Below are 22,730 nucleotides of genomic sequence, written 5' to 3'. Positions count from 1 at the left end.
GTGCTAAGTTGAGGATCTTAAATTCGAGTGACAGACTCAACGTGAAGCAGTAAGGAGTGTCATTCTAAATTCGGGTTGGATAATTCATCAATAGTTTTAATGATGATTCGGAAAGGCGAGAAGGAGAGAGAGAGCGCTGCCCTAAGCTGTGAGGAAAGCACAAAGTGAGGAGAGGGTGCACTGCTCATCCTGCAGGTGGTTTCTGAAACTAATTAAATATTTGTAAGAATCCATTGAGTCTAGGGAGGGTTTCCTCCCAGGGGCAAACTACCTGCCCTCCAGGACACCTACAGCACCCGATGTCACAGGAAGGCCAAAAAGATAATCAAGGACAACTACCACCCGAGCCACTGCCTGTTCACCCCGCTATCATCCAGAAGGCGAGGTCAGTACAGGTGCATCAAAGCTGGGACCGAGACTGAAAAACAGCTTCTATCTCAAGGCCATCAGACTGTTAAACAGCCATCACTAGCACAGAGAGGCTGCTGCCTACATACAGACTTGAAAATCACTGGCCACTTTAATAAATGGAACACTAGTCACTTTAGTAATGCCACTTTAATAATGTTTACATATCTTGCATTACCCATCTCATATGTATATACTGTATTCTATACTATCTATTTCATCTTAGCCTATGCCACTCTGATAATGACATTGCTTATCCATATATTTATATATTCTTATTCCATTCCTTTACTTAGATTTGTGTGTATTAGGTTTTTGTTGTGGAACTCTTAGATATTACTTGCTAGATATTGCTGCACTGTCGGAACTAGAAGCACAAGCATTTCGCTACACTCGCAATAACTTCTGCTAACCATGTGTATGTGACCAATACATTTGTGTCCTCCGAGAGGGAGGTTATCAGAAAACCCACTAGATGGTAACTTGGGCTAACCATAATTTGGACATTGATAGTATGGGCTTTGTTTACCATGCCATCAGAATCTTAATGTTTAAGTGCATCAATATATATGGCTTTCTGGACGATACAGTCCAATTAATTACTTACAAGGCTCGTTCTGAATCTGCGTCTTGCTTTGACACCCGAGGATGAGGATGAAGGAGAGGGTGCGAGTGAGCGGTCTACGATAATCTGAAGCCGATGGGGGAAGACCGGGTAAAAGCGAGTGGGATATCCAACAGGGAACACATTTTCATTGAGCCCAGTGAAGATCTAGCATCCCATTAGCACAGAACAGATCGGATGGATGGTCTTTGCTCCAATCTCATTCCCATCAAGGGTGGTGTGAAATGATTAAACATGTATTCTCTCTGTTCCCTGTTCAAGTCAACATGTGAGTGATCATTGTTCCAGATGAGGGACTGTTGGAAACGGACTAATTGACTTGAGCACGTTTTAGTATGTTTATAGCTATACAATGCATTCGGAAAGTATTCAGACATCTTGATTTTTTCAACATTTTGTTACGTTACAGCCTTACTCTAAAATTGATTAAAGTCTTTTTTCTCCTCTTCAATCTACACACAATACCCCATAATGACAAAGCAAAAACTGAAATGTTTGCAAATGTATAAAATAAAATACAACTGAAATATCACATTTACGGAAGTATTCAGACCCTTTACTCAGTACTGCTACTATGTTACACAAAAAATATGGTATAAGAAAACCTTTTACTCATCAAGAAACAGTCCGTACAAACACCAGTACCTAGTTTCCCTTCCAATTTTTTTTATAAAGGAGAAATAAACCAGCTTACTGCTGTGCATTGTCACATGCATCGCTATCAATAAAGACTAGGGTGGGCCAATTTATTTTGTAGATTTTCTCAATTGAAATAAAAAAGTAGTTCTGGAAGTATTCTTAGGGTGCATAAACATGATGAGTGCTTACCCCCTATAATTTTGGCCATCACATTTGTTTTCTAAACATACTTTAAATAAGGAGGATAGGTTGCTGCTGCTGGTCAGAGTCTGTGAGACAGGCAGGCTGCCTCTGACTTAGGAGAGAAACAGGCTTGCTTGAGCCTACTGCCCGAGGTTCAGAGAAACAGCCCTTCTCTAATTCTGTAGCCTACTACAAACCAGTTATTTCAAAGTTTATAATACTACCAAAGTTGTAAGAGTTCAGGTGGGCCTTCGCGCTTCAGCAAACAAAAGGAAAGTGTTGAGTGCTCCAACTCCTTTTTACCTCGAATAAGTCCTTTTGGAAGTTTTTCTTGGTAAGCCATTCTCACTACCAAAGTTGTCTTTGAACTCACAAAATTTAGCCCAATTTAACCGTTACCAATTATCCCTCGTTTGTCGCACTCGTCACTTTGCAATAGAAACCTTCTCCAATTGAAAAATATTATTTTCTATATAATACTTATTCGTGAATTTACGATGTTAAAAGTGACTGTACTTGTTTATTTGTTACAAGTTAGCTCACACAATTAAGGGTTTTGGTCAGAAGAGAGAGGAGAGAGAAAGAGAGGAGCTATTGCTCCGTTCTCCTTATAAGACCTGTGCAACTTTTTTCCCCTTCACAAACCACGGCCAAAACAAGCATAATTGGCGGCGGGGGGATCCAATCATAAAATGAGGAATTGAGTAGTACTGTGTAGTGTAAAGCCACAGAAAGCCAGTAGCTACGGTGGGAAAATAATTTCCAATCCATCATGGTATATTATTGTTCAGAAATGTATCACCTTATAGCACAAGGGAATAAGCACAATGTGCTTTGGAACTTGGTCCGGTTTAAAGATTCAGTGCCATTAGGAGTTGGTAGCAGTGACATTGCCTAAAAAGCTTGTAATAGCATACCGTGCAAATTATAAATATTCCAACCTCAATATATGGGGTCATTATTGTGCATTTTAAAAAGAGGGGGCAAGAACCAGTGTGTGTGTGTTCGCCAGCTGCAGCTCTCTGCCAAAACATGGCAATCTACTAACATAACTTGAGCACACCCGGTGTAAGTGCTGTCGTTAACGCAGTAAAGGTCTGACGATGTTTTGGACACTTTTGGTACAGATGTGCTTTGTATCCTGAAGTGTCCATGTATCCAAGACCTTTGACATGTCTTAATCCTTCTTGATGTAATGTGATTTGTGGATTCAAATATAGTGTGTGTGTATACCTTTGACAGAGTGCTTTTTCTCCAGCTGATGCAGGTCAGGTAGGATATGCATGCAGTTGATGCAGCAGTAAGTAAAGAACTCCAACACCACCACTTTACCAGCAAGCTCTCTTGTGAACGAAAGGGGACCTTCTGTGTTCAGCCATTCGAGACCTGCAGCAAAATATGCATTATCAAACAGTATTATTACTATTTTACAACCAATGATATAATGACATTCAGAGCTGTGGATGCAAACAACTAACATTTCATACATGTCAAAAATTAATTAAGAAAGATCCTATAGTCGCAGGGTTTGAATACTAGACGACGGTGAGAGAATGACAATATAGCAAAGATCGTCTGAGGCCACGTTCTATTTTAGGCTACGATGTTGCAATAATAGCTGGTACAAAGTTGCAAGAAGAGCAACAACGTATGCATGTTGCTTCCTGTCAAAATATGCAGACCATTCAACACTGAGTACAACATGAGCAGCAACTGCCTACCTGTGTGTGTGTGTGTGTATATATATACACACACACACACACACACACACACACACACACGTTGCGCCCCATCCAACAATGTATAACTTCAGACTGCGCAAATGCTGCGCCAGCCGTCGCTCGACAATTCTAATTTGAGAGAACACCCAGCTTGCTGTCATTAATGTACAGTTTCCTAACCTTCATCAAAATCGGGAATCCTCAAGTCATCTTTGTCGTCTAGTTTTCTCAAGTACTGGTAGACAAGGTTTTCTTTCTCTTGTTGGTTAGTAGCGTTGTCCAGGGCGTAGTCCAACTGGCTCTGGATTGAAAATAAAGCAGAAAGGCTGCACTGGGACGCCATCTTTCCAACCACAATCTCATTGAGTAAAGTCAATGCTACTTTCTGCACCAGTATTTTTCAACAGTGACAAAATGAGCAATGTTTAGTATCTGGTTGTATATGGAAGTAATTCATTCAAAAATATGTGCTCTTATTAATATAGGTTCTCCTGGATACATATTTATGTTAAAAGTACAATATTGAAAAAAAATAACTGTACGCTAATTGTTTGGAAACTGCTGTTGTATTTCCTAACAACAATACAGACGATTCCGTGTTCGAGGGTGTCGTCAATTGTTACCACAGCCACAAAGTCATAAACCCCGCCTAATTTCTACAATTTATCTTCTACTAATCTTATTTTAAACCTAACCTTAACCACACTGCTAACGTTATGCCTAACCGTTACCTTAAATGAAGACCAAAAATATGTTTTTTTAGTTTTCATAACTTTTTTGCCAATTTGGACTTTGTGGCTGTAGTAACTAGTGGAACACGTTCAATGGCGCGAGCATCACCGTGATGTATCATGGGTAAATTGTGACTGACTGATCTACAAATAATATTGAGTAGTTATTCATGATGCAAGGTGATTTATAGATCAGTCAGTCTTGAATCGCCTTGATTCCGATCCGTTTCATACATTTTTACGATATAGCTAATTTTTGCATTGCATTGGCTTTACGTCTGGTTGCTAGAGTTTCTTGTTGACAGGTTATTATTTAGAAAAATTACTAACACAATTAGCTGTTTTCTGTTTTGATTTGGTCATTGGAGGGGCTGCAACTGTTCCAAAACGGAATGGAATGTCATCATCGAACTTGCCGCAGGATGTTACAGAAAAGCGCAATTAAACAGGCTACATTGTAGCCACAACGAGGTGTTTTAAAACATTGTGTGCCATTCTTTCTTCTGCTTCAAATGTCAAAGAACGATTTGGAAGATGACATATGGGAATATAAGCCTCTCAGGAAGAAGAAGAAAAGAAAGGACACAGAGACACCTAAAACGTTTAATGGACCCCTGGCTAAGTACCGACAAGCCTCCAAAAGATTAACCATAGGAGAAACGTCTGTCCAAGTGAATAACACTGTCAGAGATGTGAAGCTCACCGAAGTAGTTCCAAATATTTCCCTCAGTGTGAAGGCAAATGAGGTGGCGTGTAGGACACTTTCAACTCAAAATGTCACCTCTCCACCGTCAACACAAGATAATGATAGTACACTTGCTGCAGGAGAGAACGTGGACCAGGCATCTTCCCCTGGAGAAAGTTTCTGTCCGATCTGTCAGATGCCATTCTCTATATTGGTAGTGCAATCTCAAAGATGGCATGTCGCAGAATGTCTTGATACTCCTGAGGATGACCGCAAAGGTACAGTATTGTTGTTTCAGATTGCGATATGAGACGTTCCTGAAGAAACTGGAACAAAAACAGACCATGGCTTTTTGGATCTTTCTGAAATTCAATAGGCCTACATAAAACGGGTTTTATTTCCAGTCGGATGTTTGGTATATATTTGACATTTGTATGTGAAAGTATGTTAAGAAATAATTAATTGAACAGGAATATTTGTGACATTTTGGCCTTACCCGGCCTCCTTTAGTGCTGCATCCTTTAACCAGGTGTGCATTGACCAGTTGTGAAGTCGTAAATAAATACCAGTTGGATGCATTCTCATTTTTTGAACTCCTTGAGAAACCCAGATTGGCTAATAATGGCCAACACTTTGTGTAAACCATTAACTTAAAGTACAACTATCAAATACAATTTTAATTGTCACATGCTTCATAAACAAAAGGTGCATAATAATAATAATATAATATAATGAGGCATAACATGAGGAATAAATACACAATGAGCAGTAATAGCTAGGCTATATGGCTATATACAGTGGGGATAAAAAGTATTTAGTCAGCCACCAATTGTGCAAGTTCTCCCACTTAAAAAGATGAGAGAGGCCTGTATATTTTCATCATAGGTACACGTCAACTATGACAGACAAAATGAGAAGAAAAAAAATCCAGAAAATCACATTGTATGGTTTTTAATGAATTTATTTGCAAATTATGGTGGAAAATAAGTATTTGGTCAATAACAAAAGTTTCTCAATACTTTGTTATATACCCTTTGATGGCAATGACACAGGTCAAATGTTTTCTGTAAGTCTTCACAAGGTTTTCACACACTGTTGCTGGTATTTTGGCCCATTCCTCCATGCAGATCTCCTCTAGAGCAGTGATGTTTTGGGGCTGTCGCTGGGCAACACGGACTTTCAACTCCCTCCAAAGATTTTCTATGGGGTTGAGATCTGGAGACTGGCTAGGCCACTCCAGGACCTTGAAATGCTTCTTACGAAGCCACTCCTTCGTTGCCCGGGTGGTGTGTTTGGGATCATTGTCATGCTGAAAGACCCAGCCATGTTTCATCTTCAATGCCCTTGCTGATGGAAGGAGGTTTTCACTCAAAATATCACGATACTTGGCCCCATTCATTCTTTCCTTTACACGGATCAGTCGTCCTGGTCCCTTTGCAGAAAAACAGCCCCAAAGCATGATGTTTCCACCCCCATGCTTCACAGTAGGTATGGTGTTCTTTGGATGCAACTCAGCATTCTTTGTCCTCCAAACACGACGAGTTGAGTTTTTACCAAAAAGTTATATTTTGGTTTCATATGGTCATATGACATTCTCCCAATCCTCTTCTGGATCATCCAAATGCACTCTAGCAAACTTCAGACGGGCCTGGACATGTACTGGCTTAAGCAGGGGGACACGTCTGGCACTGCAGGATTTGAGTCCCTGGCGGCGTAGTGTGTTACTGATGGTAGGCTTTGTTACTTTGGTCCCAGCTCTCTGCAGGTCATTCACTAGGTCCCCCCGTGTGGTTCTGGGATTTTTGCTCACCGTTCTTGTGATCATTTTGACCCCACGGGGTGAAATCTTGCGTGGAGCCCCAGATCGAGGGAGATTATCAGTGGTCTTGTATGTCTTCCATTTCCTAATAATTGCTCCCACAGTTGATTTCTTCAAACCAAGCTGCCTACCTATTGCAGATTCAGTCTTCCCAGCCTGGTGCAGGTCTACAATTTTGTTTCTGGTGTCCTTTGACAGCTCTTTGGTCTTAGCCATAGTGGAGTTTGGAGTGTGACTGTTTGAGGTTGTGGACAGGTGCCTTTTATACTGATAACAAGTTCAAACAGATGCCATTAATACAGGTAACGAGTGGAGGACAGAGGAGCCTCTTAAAGAAGAAGTTACAGGTCTGTGAGAGCCAGAAATCTTGCTTGTTTGTAGGTGACCAAATACTTATTTTCCACCATAATTTGCAAATAAATTCATTAAAAATCCTACAATGTGATTTTCTGGATTTTTTTCTCTCAATTTGTCTATCATAGTTGACGTGTACCTATGATGAAAATTACAGGCCTCTCTCATCTTTTTAAGTGGGAGAACATGCACAATTGGTGGCTGACTAAATACTTTTTTTCCCCACTGTACATGGGGTACCAGTACTGAGTCGATGTGCAGGGGTGCGGGGAAATTGAGGTAGATACTGTATGTACATATAGGTAAGGGAAAAGTGACTAGGCAACAGGATATATAATAGACAGTAGCAGCAGCGTATGTGATGGGTGTGGAAGTATAAGTGTGTGTGTGGCGAATGTGTGCCTGTGTTTACGTGGTGTATATGTATGTATGTACAGTTGAAGTCGGAAGTTTACATACACCTTAGCCAAATACATTTAAACTCTGTTTTTCACAATTCCTGACATTTAATCCAAGTAACAATTCCCTGTTTTAGGTCAGTTAGGATCACCACTTTATTTTAAGAATGTGAAATGTCAGAATAATAGTAGAGAGAATTATTTATTAGAGCTTTTATTTCTTTCATCACATTCCCAGTGGGTCAGAAGTTTACATGCACTCAATTAGTATTTGGTAGCATTGCCTTTAAATTGTTTAACTTGGGTCAAACGTTTCAGGTAGCCTTCCCACAATAAGTTTGGTGAATTTTGGTCCATTCCTCCTGACAGAGCTGGTTAAACTGAGTCAGGTTTGTAGGCGTCCTTGCTTGCACACGCCTTTTCAGTTCTGCCCACAATTTTTCTATAGGATTGAGGTCAGGGCATTGTGATGGCCACTCCAATACCTTGACTTTGTTGTCCTTAAGCCATTTTTCCACAACTTTTTAAGTATGCTTGGGGTCATTGTCCATTTGGAAGACCCATTTGTGACCAAGCTTTAACTTCCTGACTGATGTCTTGAGATGTTGCATCAATATATCCACATAATTTTCCTTCCTCATGATGCCATCTATTTTGTGAAGTGCACCAGTCCCTCCTGCAGCAAAGCACCCCCACAGGATGATGCTGCCACCCCCGTGCTTCACGGTTGGGATGGTGTTCTTCGGCTTGCAAGCAACCCCCTTTTTCCTCCAAACATAACGATGGTCATAATCGCCAAACAGTTCTATTTTTGTTTCATCAGACCAGAGGACATTTCTCCAAAAAGTACGATCTTTGTCCCCATGTCCAGTTGCAAACCATAGTCTGGCTTTTCTATGGCGGTTTTGGAGCAGTGGGTTCTTCCTTGCTGAGCAACCTTTCAGGTTATCTCGATATAGGACTCTTTTTACTGTGGATATAGATACTTTTGTACCTGTTTCCTCCAGCATCTTCACAAGGTCCTTTGCTGTTGTTCTGGGATTTATTTGCAGTTTTTGCACCAAAGTACGTTCATCTCTAGGAGACAGAACGCGTCTCCTTCCTGAGCGGTATGACGGCTGCGTGGTCCCATGGTGTTTATACTTGTGTACTATTGTTTGTTCAGATGAACGTGGTGCCTTCAGGCGTTTGGAAATTGCTCCCAAGGATGAACCAGACTTGTGGAGGTCTACAAATTTTTTTTATGAGGTCTTGGCTGATTTCTTTTGATTTTCCCATGATGTCAAGCAAAGAGGCACTGAGTTTGAAGGTAGGCCTTGAAATATATCCACAGGTACACCTCGAATTGACTCAAATGATGTCAATTAGCCTATCAGAAGCTTCTAAAGCCATGACATCATTTTCTGGAATTTTCCAAGCTGTTTAAAGGCACAGTCAACTTAGTGTTTGTAAACTTCTGACCCACTGGAATTGTGATACAGTGAAATAATCTGTCTGTAAACAATTGTTGGAAAAATTACTTGTGTCATGCACAAAGTAGATGTCCTAACCGACTTGCCAAAACTATAGTTTGTTAACAAGAAATTTGTGGAGTGTTTGAAAAACTAGTTTTAATGACTCCAACCTAAGTGTATGTAAACTTCCGACTTAATAATAATAATATGCCATTTAGCAGATGCTTTTATCCAAAGCGACATACAGTCATGCGTGCATACATTTTTAGGTATGGGTGGTCCCGGGGATCGAACCCACTACCCTGGCGTTACAAGCGCCATGCTCTACAAATTCAGCTACAGAGGTGTGTGTGTGTGTGTGTGTGTGTGTGTGTGTGTGTGTGTGTGTGTGTGTGTGTGCATTCGAAAAGTATCAAATCTAAATGTCAGTTTTAATTATATATTTTTGGGGTTCTGTACAGTTTCCCAAATCAAAAACATACATGTGTGAACACAATGTTTTTTTCAATTTCAACTTATTTTAAAATATACAGTGCCTTTGGAAAGTATTCAGACACCTTCACTTTTTCCACATTTTGTTAAGTTTCAGCCTTATTCTAAAATAGATTTTTTAAAATGTATTCCTCAGCAATCTACACACAATACCCCATAATGACGAAGCAAAAACAGGTTTTTAGAAAATGTTTGAAAACTGAAACACCTTATTTACATAACTATTCAGACCCTTTGCTATGAGACTCGAAAATTGAGCTCAGGTTGTTCTACAACTTGATTGGAGTCCACCTGTGGTAAATTAAATATATTGGACATGATTTGGAAAGGCACACACCTGTTTATATAAGGTCCCACAGTTGACAGTGCATGTCAGAGCAAAAACCAAGCCATGAGGTCGAAGGAATGGTCCGTAGAGCTCCGGGACAGGATAGTGTCGCGGCACAGATCTGAGGAAGGGTACTACAACATTTACATTTACATTTACATTTTACATTTACATTTCTGCAGCATTGAAGGTCCCCAAGAACACAGTGGCCTCCATCATTCTTAAATGGAAGAAGTTTGGAACCACCCGAGACTCTTCCTAGAGCAAACTGAACAATCGGGGTAGAAGGGCCTTGGTCAGGGAGGTGACCAAGAACCCGATTGTCACTCTGACAGAGTTTTAGAGTTCATCTGTGTAGATGGGAGAACCTTCCAGAAGGACAACCATCTCTGCAGCACTCCACCATTCAGGCCTTTATGGTAGAGTGGCCAGACGGAAGCCACTCCTCAGCAAAAGGCACATGACAGCCCACTTGGAATTTGCCAAAAGGCACCTAAAGACTCTGACCAAATTCTCTGGTCTGATGAAACCAAGATCAAACTCTTTGGCCTCAATGCCAAGCGTCACGTCTGGAGGAAACCTGGCACCATCCCTACGGTGAAACAAGGTGGTGGCAGCATCACGCTGTGGGGATGTTTTTCAGTGGCAGGGACTGGGAGACTAGTCAGGATCGAGGCAAAGATGAACAGAGCAAAGTACAGAGAGATGAAAACCTGCTCCAGAGCACTCAGGACCTCAGACTGGGGTGAAGGTTCACCTTCCAACAGGACACCGACCCTAAGCACACAGCCAAGACAACGCAGGAGTGGCTTCGGGACAAGTCTCAATGTCCTTGAGTGGCCCAGCCAGAGCCTGGACTTCAACCCGATCTAACATCTCTGTAGAGACCTGAAAATAGCTGTGCAGCGACGCTCCCATCCAACCTGACAGCGTTTGAGAGGATCTGCAGAGAAGAATGGGAGAAACTCCCCAAATACAGGTGTGCCACGCTTGTAGCGTCATACCCAAGACTTGAGGCTGTAATTGCTGCCAAAGGTGCTTGAACAAAGTACTGAGTAAAGGGTCTGAATACTAATGTAAATGTAATATTTGTTTTTTTATTTTTAATACATTTGCAAACATTTCTAAAAACCTGTTTTTTATTTGTCATTATGGGCTATTGTGTGTAGATTGATGAGGAACAATTTAATCAATTTCAGAATAAGGCTGTAACGTAACAATGTGGAAAAGTCAAGGGGTCTGAATACTTTCCGAATGCACTGTATATTGCGTTATTTTATAATACCTACATAAGAGTGTCAAACACCACATTTATTCAAATTCGTTTTTTCCCTGCCAAGATGTTTCCTTTCGTTTGAAAGTTTGTTTCTTAAATCCTTTGTTGTGATGAATTCTTTAGTCATGTATTTTTTTGTTATATTTTAAATAACTTTATGACAGTCATGAAGCATTATGACCATCATAATCATATAAGCCAGATAGGCCTATCACATACATGCCCTTATATCAGTCATCAGTCAAAAAGAGGGCGTCTTGTCCTGCTCCTGAAATCTGCTCCTGCATTCATCCCAGTCATCAGCAACAGAGCATTGGGGTAGGTGCATGTCTGACATCAATGTGTGCGCAATTACAATGATCATTTAATATGGTAAATAAATAAAATAAATAAATATATACAGTACCAGTCAAAAGTTTGGACACACCTACTCATTCAAGGGTTTGTCTTTATTTTTTACTATTTTCTACATTGTAGAATAATAGTGAAGATATCAACATTTATGAAATAACACATATGGCATCATGTAGTAACCAAAAAAGTGTTAAACAAATCAAAATATATTTGAGATTCTTCAAATAGCCACCCTTTGCCTTTATGACAGCTTTGCACACTCTTGGCATTCTCTCAACCAGCTTCGCCTGTAATGAATTTCCAACAGTCTTGAAGGGGTTCCCAAATATGCTGAGCACTTGTTGACTGCTTTTCCTTCTCTCTGCTCTCCGACTCATCCCAAACCATCTCAATTGGGTTGAGGTCGGGGAATTGTGGAGGCCAGGTCATCTGATGCAGCACTCCATCACTCTCCTTCTTGGTCAAATAGCCCTTACACAGCATGGAGGTGTGTTGGGTCATTGTCCTGTTGAAAAACAAATGATAGACCCCCTAAGCGCAAACCAGATGGGATGGCGTATCGCTGCAGAATGCTGTGGTAGCCATGCTGGTTAAGTGTGCCTTGAATTCTAAATAAACCACAGACAGTGTCACCAGCAAAGCACCATCACACCTCCTCCTCCATGCTTTACGGTGAGAATTACACATGCGGAGATCATCCGTTCACCCACACCGCGTCTCACAAAGACACAGCAGTTTGAACCAAAAATCTCCAATTTGGACTCCAGACCAAAGGACAAATTTCAACCGGTCTAATGTCCATTGCTCGTGTTTCTTGGCCCAAGCAAGTCTCTTCTTATTGGGGTCCTTTAGTAGTGGTTTCTTTGCAGCAATTCGACCATGAAGGCTTGATTCACACAGACTCCTCTGAACAGTTTATGTTTTTTAAAAGTTTTTTTTAATGTCATTTAGCAGACGCTCTTATCGAGAGCGACTTACAGTTAGTGCATACATTATTTTATTTTATTATTTATTTATTTTTCATACTGGCCCCCCGTGGGAATCGAACCCACAACCCTGGCGTTGCAAACGCCATGCTCTACCAACTGAGCTACAGATGTGTCTGTTACTTGAACTCTGTGAAGCATTTTTTTGGGCTAATTTCTGAGGCTGGTAACTCTAATGAACTTATCCTCTGCAGCAGAGGTAACTCTGGGTCTTCCATTCCTGTGGCGGTCCTCATGAGAGCCAATTTCATCATAGCACTTGATGGTTTTTGCAACTGCACTTGAAGAAACTTTCAAAGTTCTTGACATTTTCCGTATTGACTGCCCTTCCTGTCTTAAAGTAATGATGGACTGTCGTTTCTCTTTGCTTATTTGAGCTGTTCTTGCCATAATATGGACTTGATCTTTTACCAAATAGGGATATCTTCTGTATACCACCCCTACCTTGTCACAATACAACTGATTGGCTCAAATGCATTAAGAAGGAAAGGAATTCCACAAATTAACTTTTAAGAAGGCACACCTGTTAATTTAAATGCATTCCAGATGACTACCTCATGAAGCTGGTTGAGAGAATGCCAATAGTTTTGAAGTCTTCAATATTATTAAAATGTAAACATTTATAAAAAATAAAGAAAAACCCTTGAATGAGTAGGTGTGTCCGAACTTTTGACTGGTAGTGTATATACCATAAATGCCTGGAGTCTCTTGATTCAGTGGGTAAAGTTTTGAACTGATAAGTTAAACAAGGGTGTTCGCTGTCACCATATCTATTCGTTATGGCCATCGAAATGCTATCTATTACAACATTAGAGGATTACCAATCCAAGGCTTAAAAACAAAGGTGTCCATGTATGACGATGACTCAAGTTGTATATTAAGTCCACGAGCTAGATCCCTGCAATGTCTCATTGAAGATCTAGATATTTTCTGGCCTCTCTGGACTAAAATCGAATTATGATAAGTGTACCATATTACATATTGGACCTTTTAAAAAAACACAACTATTATATTACCCTGCAGTTTACCTATAAAATGGGCTGATGGTGAAGCAGACATGCTTGAAATTTTGTATTTTATTAGGATCCCCATTAGCTGTTGCAAAAGCAGCAGCTACTCTTCCTGGGGTCCACACAAAACATGAAACATGACATAATACAGAACATTAATAGACAAGAACAGTTCAAGGACAGAACTACATACATTTTTTTATTAAAGGCACACGTAGCCTACATATCAATACATACACACAAACTATCTAGGTCAAATAGGGGAGAGGCGTCGTGCCGTGAGGTGTTGCTTTATCTGTTTTTTGAAACCAGGTTTGCTGTTTATTTGAGCAATATGAGATGGAACGGAGTTCCATGCAATAATGGATCTATATAATACTGTACGCTTTCTTGAATTTGTTCTGGATTTGGGGACTGTGAAAAGACCCCTGGTGGCATGTCTGGTGGGGTAAGTGTGTGTGTCAGAGCTGTGTGTAAGTTGACTATGCAAACAATTTGGGATTTTCAGCACATTAATGTTTCTTATAAAAAGAAGAAGTGATGCAGTCAGTCTCTCCTCAACTTGGTATTCATATCACAAAATATATAAATGAGCTCTCCACAATTAATTCAAATAGAAAACTATTAAAAATAGACAAGATCCTGCAACCATGGAGAGGTAAATACCTGTCTATTTTTGAAAACGTACACTGATTAACTCCTTAGTCATATCTCAGTTTACTCACTTACTTATGGCGCTGCCTACTCCTGATGATTAGTTTTTCAAATCATATGAGCAAAAAATATTTTGCTTTATCTGGCATGCTAAACCAGACAAGATAAAGCGTGCCTATCTATATAATGAATATGAACTGGGTGGGTTGAGGTTTAGTGCTTTTATATTTAATAATCTATCTCTAAAAGCTTCACTTATACAAAAGTTTTACTTGAACCAAAAATGGTTCTCAAGTAGATTACTAAGAAAAGCTCATCCATTGTTTTTAAAATGTCATTTTTGACTGTGCAGATTGCCATGTCTCATTTTTGATTAATTGAAAATGAAACCTTCTTCAAAGTATATATTTTTCAAAAAAGCATTGCAGAACTGGTTACAATTTCAATTTCATCCCCCAGAAAAGATATAACAAATATTATGGTTGAACTCAAATGTGCTGGCTGATAAAAGACTTAAACCGTATTTTGTTTTTAAATTATATTGTACATTTGAATGGTCTCAGGTTTAGGAATGGCTGAAAAAGCATAATATTAATAAAAAATTGACCCTAGAAATAGCATTGTTGGGAGATCTAGAGAGACCTGGTCAGTCAATTACTAATATACTAATACTCTTAGTAAAATTATTTATCTTCAACTCACAATCTGTGGATTTTATTCAATTAGATAGATTCAAATTTTATGTTAAACATCACAGCATAGTTGAAAGATATATATGGCGCGTAGAAATCCGAAGAGGGTGGCCAGCAGAGATAGGTGGGATGGGCTGAGAGAAACAGAGGGTTGGGATGTGGAACTGGAGACAAGTGGGAGTGGAGTTGCTAGGCGAGGAATAGAATGACGGTCAAAAATAAAGTCAAAATAAACAAACAATGGTTGGATGGTTGAGGGGGGTATCTTGGATGGTTGGTGGCCTGGCGGTTGGGAACCTGGTGCTGGTGGCCGATAGGTCGGGTCTACAATTTGACTTGGTGGGAGATCTGTCTACGTCCCCTTGGGCGGGGCACTTGATCCTGGTTGCACCTGTAGATCGCTCTGCATGGGGGTCTGCTAGATGACTGAATGTAATGTAAATGTTGAGCGGCTTCACTGCAGGTAGATTGTATGTTTTAATATTCAATAAAATAAAATTAGAAAAAAACTTGTATTTTGAACAATGTTATAGATAGTCTTCTAAGAGAACCAATGTTCCAAACCTCATGTCTCTATCCTAATCCGTTCAAAAGTTAATAGAGTTTGTGGTAAGAAATTGCACAGCATCGTGTCAGCTATGCTGGATGTTGTGCGGGAACAAAGGCTCCCTGACAGGCTCACTTTCCCATTGAACTTGTCATCTTTCTTCTCGAATCCGCAGGACATAAAACAATATAGGTAAAATAGATATCGATTTTGAGACATGACATGTAGTATTTTCATATTTTAGTATACACTTTTCATATTAATGCGAAATTCCTGTTATTTTTTCGAAGATTTCTCACAAAAACAAGCATATCTCTGTGAAATGTCAACGGCGCACTGACCGTACCACAAGTTTTTTTATTTTCAAAGCCTAATTCAGCTCGTCATGCAAATATTGCTTTTTTGCAACCCGCGTTAACAACTTTGAAGACGACCACCACAACAGGTAGCTTAGTGGTTAAGGGCGGCAGGTAGCTTAGTGGTTAAGAGCGTTGTGCCAGTAACCGAAAGGTTGCTGGTTCTAATCCCCGAGCTGACTAGGTGAAAAACTGTCGATGTGCCCTTGAGCAAGGCACTTAACCCTAATTGCTCCTGTAAGTCGCTCTGGATAAGAGCGTCTGCTAAATGACTAAAATAAAATAATAATAAATAAATAATAAAATAATGTAAATTCCTCAGAATTTGCAGCGAGAAAGTTGCATCGCTCTGTTGGTGCTTATTATCGGATGTATTAGGTTACGGAATCTGACATTTTGGATATACTGTTAATACAATTTTAGAGAAAGACCCCACTGAATGATTCAGAACATGAATAATCATATTTGTCTTGGTAAAATGTATTTTATAACTTAAGGTAGTGAAGTTATATTACCAAAGCACGTTTTCACCTGCTTGGGGCAGAGTGGGTGTGGACACTAGGGGTGTGCCGACATGGCCATAATCATATCTGTAAATTGATAGTCGGATCGGATGATACTCGTGATCGGAAGAAACGGAAGTGTTTTAATATGCCTAAATAGATTTTGGCAAAATACCTCCCTGCACGTTCTCACTGCAAAAAAGCTGCAGATTAGGAGCAGCACACATAGGGGTAGGGGTGTGTGTGTGTGTGTGTGTCTGTGTCCTCAATTTGCAGCAGGCAGCCAAATTTGCTGTCAGATTACACATCAGCGTTTCATTTTATTTATTTTTTCTTTCCCCACTTTTTAGACATTATGCACATTGATATCTTAATAGCAAACGTCTTTCCCATGTGATTTATCATAGTAGCAGGCAGCAGTAATCTAAATGATCAAACCAAAAACATGCAGGGAAAAGTGATCTGGTGAAATTATGAAGCGAGTGGACGGAAAAATACAGCTTCACTATCCAATCAGAGCAGCAGGATCAACGTACAGCCTGTCTCTTCTCTTTACAGACAGGCAAACTAGCGAGTTGAGTTATTTAGATCACGTAGAAACTTGCTTACAAATTCGATCATAACAAAACATTTCTAATATAGTGACAGGAGTAAGTATATTTCAAGTTAGAACCCAACAATTCCAACTTCAATAAATTATTTCTCAACAATTAATGTATTGAATTTCAGAAACATCCATAAAGTAATGTCCTTTTTTTTTTTCCAGTTTCATGAGGAATGTCCCTTTTAGCATATTACATGCAAATGCTATTCTTAACCATAATCTCATATCCCTTGTAACCCCTAATCCTGCTCTGTCTTTGTGTCTTATGTCATGTGTGCAGAATGTCCCAATGGTATCCAGTGCTACTCCACCATTCTGAGCCACTACCAGAAATACAGCCACTCCCTGCTTGCCCACAGCCGAGCAACCAATGGCACGGTCTTCTTCGGTCTTTGCTTGGAGACGGTGACCAATGACGGGGCCAAATTAAGCTTGGAGAGCTCACAGGACAGCCAGAGTTCTTCTCCCATTAACAGACACAGTGGAGCTACATCCTCCACAAAGCCAAATGCCCTTCTGCTGCTCCAGTCTCCTGCTCCAGAGGTAATCCGAAAAAAAAAAGGCTGGTCACCTTCTACCAAAGGCTTGAAGTCTACCTTTCAAGAGTATAAAACAAAAGTATCAACCCCTCATAAGGACAATAGTGGGTGTGAAAGCCTTGAGGGTGGTTTTGTCAAAGCAGAGCCCTCTGCTTTTAGTGATGATGAGATCTCCTATTCCCCCATCTCTGAGTTCCCCCCAGATATAGAAGTTAATGGAACACAACCAAGAAAAGCACTATTTCCAAGCAATATGTTGGAAGATGGGGACAATAATGACTCAATGTTGTTGTTCAGTGATGGAGTCTCAAGTGACGATGAGTTATTTTCCAACCTTGTGGCTCATTCTGAAACAAATGAAATTGTAGGCTCTCCAGTATTCAACGACACCCAAGTGGTGTCAATTAGCTCATTAGTGCCTAGCAATCATCTACCTAGCTCCTCAAGAGAAGAGCATACAGAGGATAACTATAATGCGTTCAGTGCTAGGCCTCCACTCCAGTCTCCAGAAAGTATAGTATTAGAAAGCTTACGGGAGCGCCTGTTCAGCCCAAACATCAATAGCAGCCTCCATTCCAAAAGCTTGGATCAGTGCCCCACTCACACAAACACAGCGTTGAACATGTCATTACCTCAAGTGCCTCCATCTTCCGAAGCTTCCCCCACCCAACAATCTCAGGCAACCATGGCACCTAGGAAGGGCAAGGGCAAGGGTGCAGCCTCTAGGCTCAAACAGACAGACATTGGGGTGTTTTTTGGGCTCAAGCCCCTGAAGGACAAAGAGAAGGAGCAGGAGGCTGGGAATGGGAATGTTTTACCTGGGGTGAGTCTCCAGCAGGATCCTGTACTCGGAGAGCGCAAGGGAGGCAAAGGGGACCATGGAAGATGTCAGAGGAAAGGCAGAGGTGCAAATGCCACGGAGACCCCTAAAGTTGGAGTGAGATCAGACGGTGGGACTACACAGACTCCGAGTGAGGGAGGTAGGAAGAGGTGGAACAGGGGGAGAACTGATGGAGAGCAAGGGGAGCCCAAGCGATGCCCGTTTTATAAAAAGATTCCAGGTGAGTTGGTCGGTGACGAGTGTAAGTAGCATGCAGTGTGCCCTGTGGATGGCTAATTGGTAGCAGGAACAACCTCCTGAGATAGCTTAACATACTGCTAACAATGTGCAGTCGGAGACTGACGTAGGCTATCCACAGGAAAGTATTATTAAACCGACTTACGGGGGACTTTTTGAAGATAGCCACCCCTAGCGCCTTCCATGAAAAATGTAGGAGAAAGTACATCTTATTGTATTATACCTTAGTCTCCGACTGTAGTACATCTTTATTGTATTATACCTTAGTCTCCGACTGTAGTACATCTTATTGTATTATACCTTAGTCTCCGACTGCAGTACATCTTATTGTATTATACCTTAGTCTCCGACTGCTATCAATATCAGGATGTCCCGGCTAACCCTATGCTACAGTGTAAAAGGCTTAGGCCTACCTGGGTTTAGGGCAAAATAAAAAAGTGCAAATACCAGTCAGCTCCAGGTGAGCTAAATCACCTAGTGGAAATCTACACATTTAGTACTAATTTCATTCTGCAACATGTTTTTCTCAAGTATGACTGGAAGTGACTAGCGTCCTTCTCTTTTTTCTCTCTTTTTGCACAGGCACTAAGATTGCTGTGGATGCTTTTCAGTATGGGCTGGTAGAGGGCATCACCAGTTACTTCCTCACACACTTCCATTCAGACCACTATGGAGGCCTGAAGAAGAGCTCTACATTCCCTATCTACTGTAACAGAGTAAGGGCACTTCCCAACTAAAACAGATGCAAGTGGGCCAATGCATGCTGTCAATCAATCAAATGTATTTTATAATTTTGATTGCGGCAGAAATCCCAATAGAGAGTTGGGGCCAAGCAGAGACTGCAAGGGTGGCTTGTCACTCCATTACCTTGCCGTTCACCTTCCCACCCCTGGGCCAGACTCAATCATAGGACTGAATGAAGAGAGAAGTCTTCAGTCTTAACTTAACCACTCTCAAATTCATAGACAGAGCTTTGGATGCAAGGACTGACCATCCATGATACCAAAATTATAGTTTTAACCATGTTTTGAGGCTATATAGTATTTGTTTCATTTACTTTGTTTACAAACATTGGAATAAAACAAGCTTATATTTTGGGTTCTGATGGGGTACAACAGTTGAACTAAGCTCATGAGGCATTTATAAGTTATGTTCGTCAATAATCAATGGGTCATAAATGTATAAGTCCAAAAGTTGATGTAGGAACTGCAGATTGCCCCTTTAAAGGGCAGCTGAACTCACTGATTTCGCCTTGGTTTTTGACCTCATTAAGTAAAATGCGATTTGGGTCTTGGGCAGTGGTGGAAAAAGTACCCAATTGTCATACTTGAGTAAAAGTAAAGATACCTTAATAGAAAATGACTCAAGTAAAAGTGAAAGTCATCCAGTACAATACTACTTGAGTAAAAGTCTAAAAGTATGTGGGTTTTAAATATACTTAAGTAAATGTAATTGCTAGAATATTCTTAAGTATCAAAAGTAAAAATAGAAATCATATCAAATTCCTTATATTAAGCAAACCAGACGGCACCATTTACTAGTTTTTTTAAATTACAGATAGCCGGGGGCACACTCCAACACTCAGACATCTTTACAAACGAAGCGTTTGTGTTTAATGAGTCCGCCAGATCAGAGGCAGTAGGGATGACCAGGGATGTTCTCTTGATAAGAGCGTGAATTTGACAATTTTCCTATCCTGCTAAGCATTCGAAATGTAATGAGTACTTTAGGGTGTCAGGGAAAATGTATGGAGTAAAAAGTACATCATTTTCTTTAGGAATGTAGTATAGTAAAAGTAAAAGTTGTCAAAAATATAAATAGTAAAGTACAGATACCCCAAAAAACTACTTAAGTAGTACTTTAAAGTATTTTTACTTACGTACTATACACCACTGGTCTTGGGGGTGTGGTTTGATCAGTGGGTTTGATGTGGGTGAGTTAAGTTCGCTATAGCCTACCGTTGTGTGTTCCTCTTCTCTCACCGTAGTTGAAATAGCCCAAACAGCCACTGTACTTTGGCTAAAGGAATGATAGTTGTGTTTCGGATGCTAACGTTACCTCATGAATGTCAGGATGTTTGAGTTGGGAAAAAACAAGCCGTTTATAAAGAACACGTCTTGTTCTTTCAACCGAACATTGGCGACAATGTATTGTAGGCTAGCTATGTCTCGTTCGTTGTCTCATGTCAATCAAACACATCACCAGGGGCTGCATGCTAATGACTTGATAGGGTAGTCTATAAAGAAATGGATGGGCTGCTGCTATCATTGGATAGCGTACACCAGTAGGCTTCCTGTTGAGGCAAGGGCTGATTTCAAAGTTGTACTTTTAAAGAGGAGCTGAACCAAAAAAACAACTTGTTGAAAACTGCCTATGTGACATCGATAGTAGTCAAAAACATCTATTGTAGTCCCAAAATGTACTAAAAAGTGTAAGAAGGATAATTTTTGTCATAGTCAGTACCTTCCAAAACTGAGATTTGCTGCACACTATCCAATCATAGCAACAATTTAACCTACAGCCCACCCATTTCTTTACAGACAGCAGAACAACCCTATTGAGGCTAGCACTGGAGTAATATAAACTTTTTGGTTCTAGTCAAGATTCTAGCAGCCGTATTCTTCACTAGTTGAAGTTTATTTAGTGCTGTATCCGGGAAGCTGGAGAGTAGAGCACTTCAGTAGTCTAATCTTGAAGTGACAAGAGCATGGATTCGCTTTTCCACATCGCGTTTGGACCAAATGTTATCTGATTTTTACAATGTTACGAAGATGGAAAAAAGCTGCTCTTTAAATATTTGTTATAAATATATGTTGGATCAGAGTCCAGAGTATCGCCAAGGCACGAGGACAGACGCAATGCCACGGTCCAAAGCCATTAAAAGGTTGTTCACCGCCTTCACAAGTGCAGTCTCAGTACAATGATGGTGTCGAAATCCAGATTGGAGCATTTCGTAGATATTATTTGTCTTCAGGAAGGCAGTGAGTTGCTGTGCATTTTACTGTGGGAGATATTGAGGCAGAATAATGTCAATTGCTTGTATTCAATTTAATTACTTGATGAACAGTCAGGATCTGTTGCATTCAAAGATCAACCTGTGTCTATGTAATGGTAGGGGCTTCACAAGCCAAGGTGGTTCTGTTTTGCTTATTTTCTTACTATAGAAAAATATATATTAATACATACCGTCAGCTTTCTTCATTCAGAATACCTAATCAAATAGGTTTTGGTTGTGAGTCCAAGTTGCTGTTTGCCTGTGTTCAGCCAAGCTCCAGGGGTGAATTAGAAATCACTTTTAAATTGCCTCCCTGTCTACGGTCAGATTATCTACTTTCTCCTAGAAGTGTGCCCATGCTTGCACTAATCCAGCTAAAAACATAATTTAACACTTAACCCTTCTGTTCTGGCAGATATGAAGGAACCGGATAGGTGTAACTCCACCTAGCCTTCCAATGTGCTTAGGAGGAGCTTCTGCCATATTGATTTCGCCTATGTGGTTCTCTCAGATCTGAAATGATAGTAGATTGGGCATGGTGCTAGTCCGGATTGTGGTGTCCTTGCTAATATGAGCAGCTCAGAATGTAGTGCGGAACAAATGGGAAAGTGGCAGAGATGGTGCTCGAACCCCTGTGGCCAGGAGCTACAGTGCCTTCAGAACGTATTTATACTCCTTGACTTATTCCACATTTTGTTGTTATAGCCTGAATTCAAAATGTATAAAAAAAAAAAAATTATAATCACCCATCTACACACATTACCCCATAATGACAAAGTGAAAACATATTTGTAGAATTTTTTTGCTAATTTATTGAAAATGAAATACAGAAATATCTCATTTACATAAGTATTCACACCCCTGAGTCAATATTTTTTTTTGTTGATCATTGCTAGACAACCATTTCAGGTCTTGCTATAGATTTTCCAGCAGATTTAAGTCAAAACTGTAACTCGACCACTCATGAACATTCACTGTCTTCTTGGTAAGCAACTCCAGTGTAGATTTGGCCTTGTGTTTTAGGTTATTGTCCTGCTGAAAGGTGAATTCATCTCCCAGTGTCTGGTGGAAAGCAGACTGAATCAGGTATTCCTCTAGGATTTTGCCTGTGCTTAGCTCCATTCCATTTCTTGTTTATCCTGAAAAACTCCCCAGTCTTTAACGATTACAAACATACCCATAACATGATGCAGCCACCGCTATGCTTGAAAATAATATGGAGAGTGGGACTCAGTAATGTGTTGTATTGGATTTGCCCCAAACATAACACTTTGTATTCAGGACAAAAAATTAATTACT

At 40.3% G+C, this 22,730-nt stretch overlaps 2 protein-coding genes across 2 annotated transcripts in view; one reads left to right on the top strand and one right to left on the bottom strand.

Moving 5' to 3' along the window:
- nhlrc2 (NHL repeat containing 2) overlaps positions 1 to 3,964 on the bottom strand; it is a 42,311-nt gene extending 38,347 nt beyond the window's left edge. The window contains exons 1-2 of the mRNA XM_084142015.1: positions 3,757 to 3,964; positions 3,089 to 3,241 (exon numbers count right to left, since the gene is read on the bottom strand). Of these exons, the coding sequence (XP_083998141.1) occupies positions 3,089 to 3,241; positions 3,757 to 3,919 (316 nt within the window). The 5' untranslated portion in view covers positions 3,920 to 3,964. The remainder of the gene's footprint in view (positions 1 to 3,088; positions 3,242 to 3,756) is intronic.
- A 541-nt stretch (positions 3,965 to 4,505) lies between these two features.
- Positions 4,506 to 22,730, top strand: part of dclre1a (DNA cross-link repair 1A (PSO2 homolog, S. cerevisiae)) — a 38,184-nt gene continuing 19,959 nt past the window's right edge. Inside the window, exons 1-3 of the mRNA XM_084142014.1 lie at positions 4,506 to 5,270; positions 17,100 to 18,419; positions 19,019 to 19,152. Coding sequence (XP_083998140.1) covers positions 4,820 to 5,270; positions 17,100 to 18,419; positions 19,019 to 19,152 — 1,905 coding nt within the window. The 5' untranslated portion in view covers positions 4,506 to 4,819. The remainder of the gene's footprint in view (positions 5,271 to 17,099; positions 18,420 to 19,018; positions 19,153 to 22,730) is intronic.

Source organism: Coregonus lavaretus (assembly GCF_964263955.1).
Source record: "Coregonus lavaretus genome assembly, chromosome: 25".
NCBI classification, from domain to species: Eukaryota; Metazoa; Chordata; class Actinopteri; order Salmoniformes; family Salmonidae; genus Coregonus; species Coregonus lavaretus.
The sequence above is the reverse complement of the archived record's forward strand: the minus strand, read 5'-3'. Positions and strand labels throughout refer to the sequence as shown.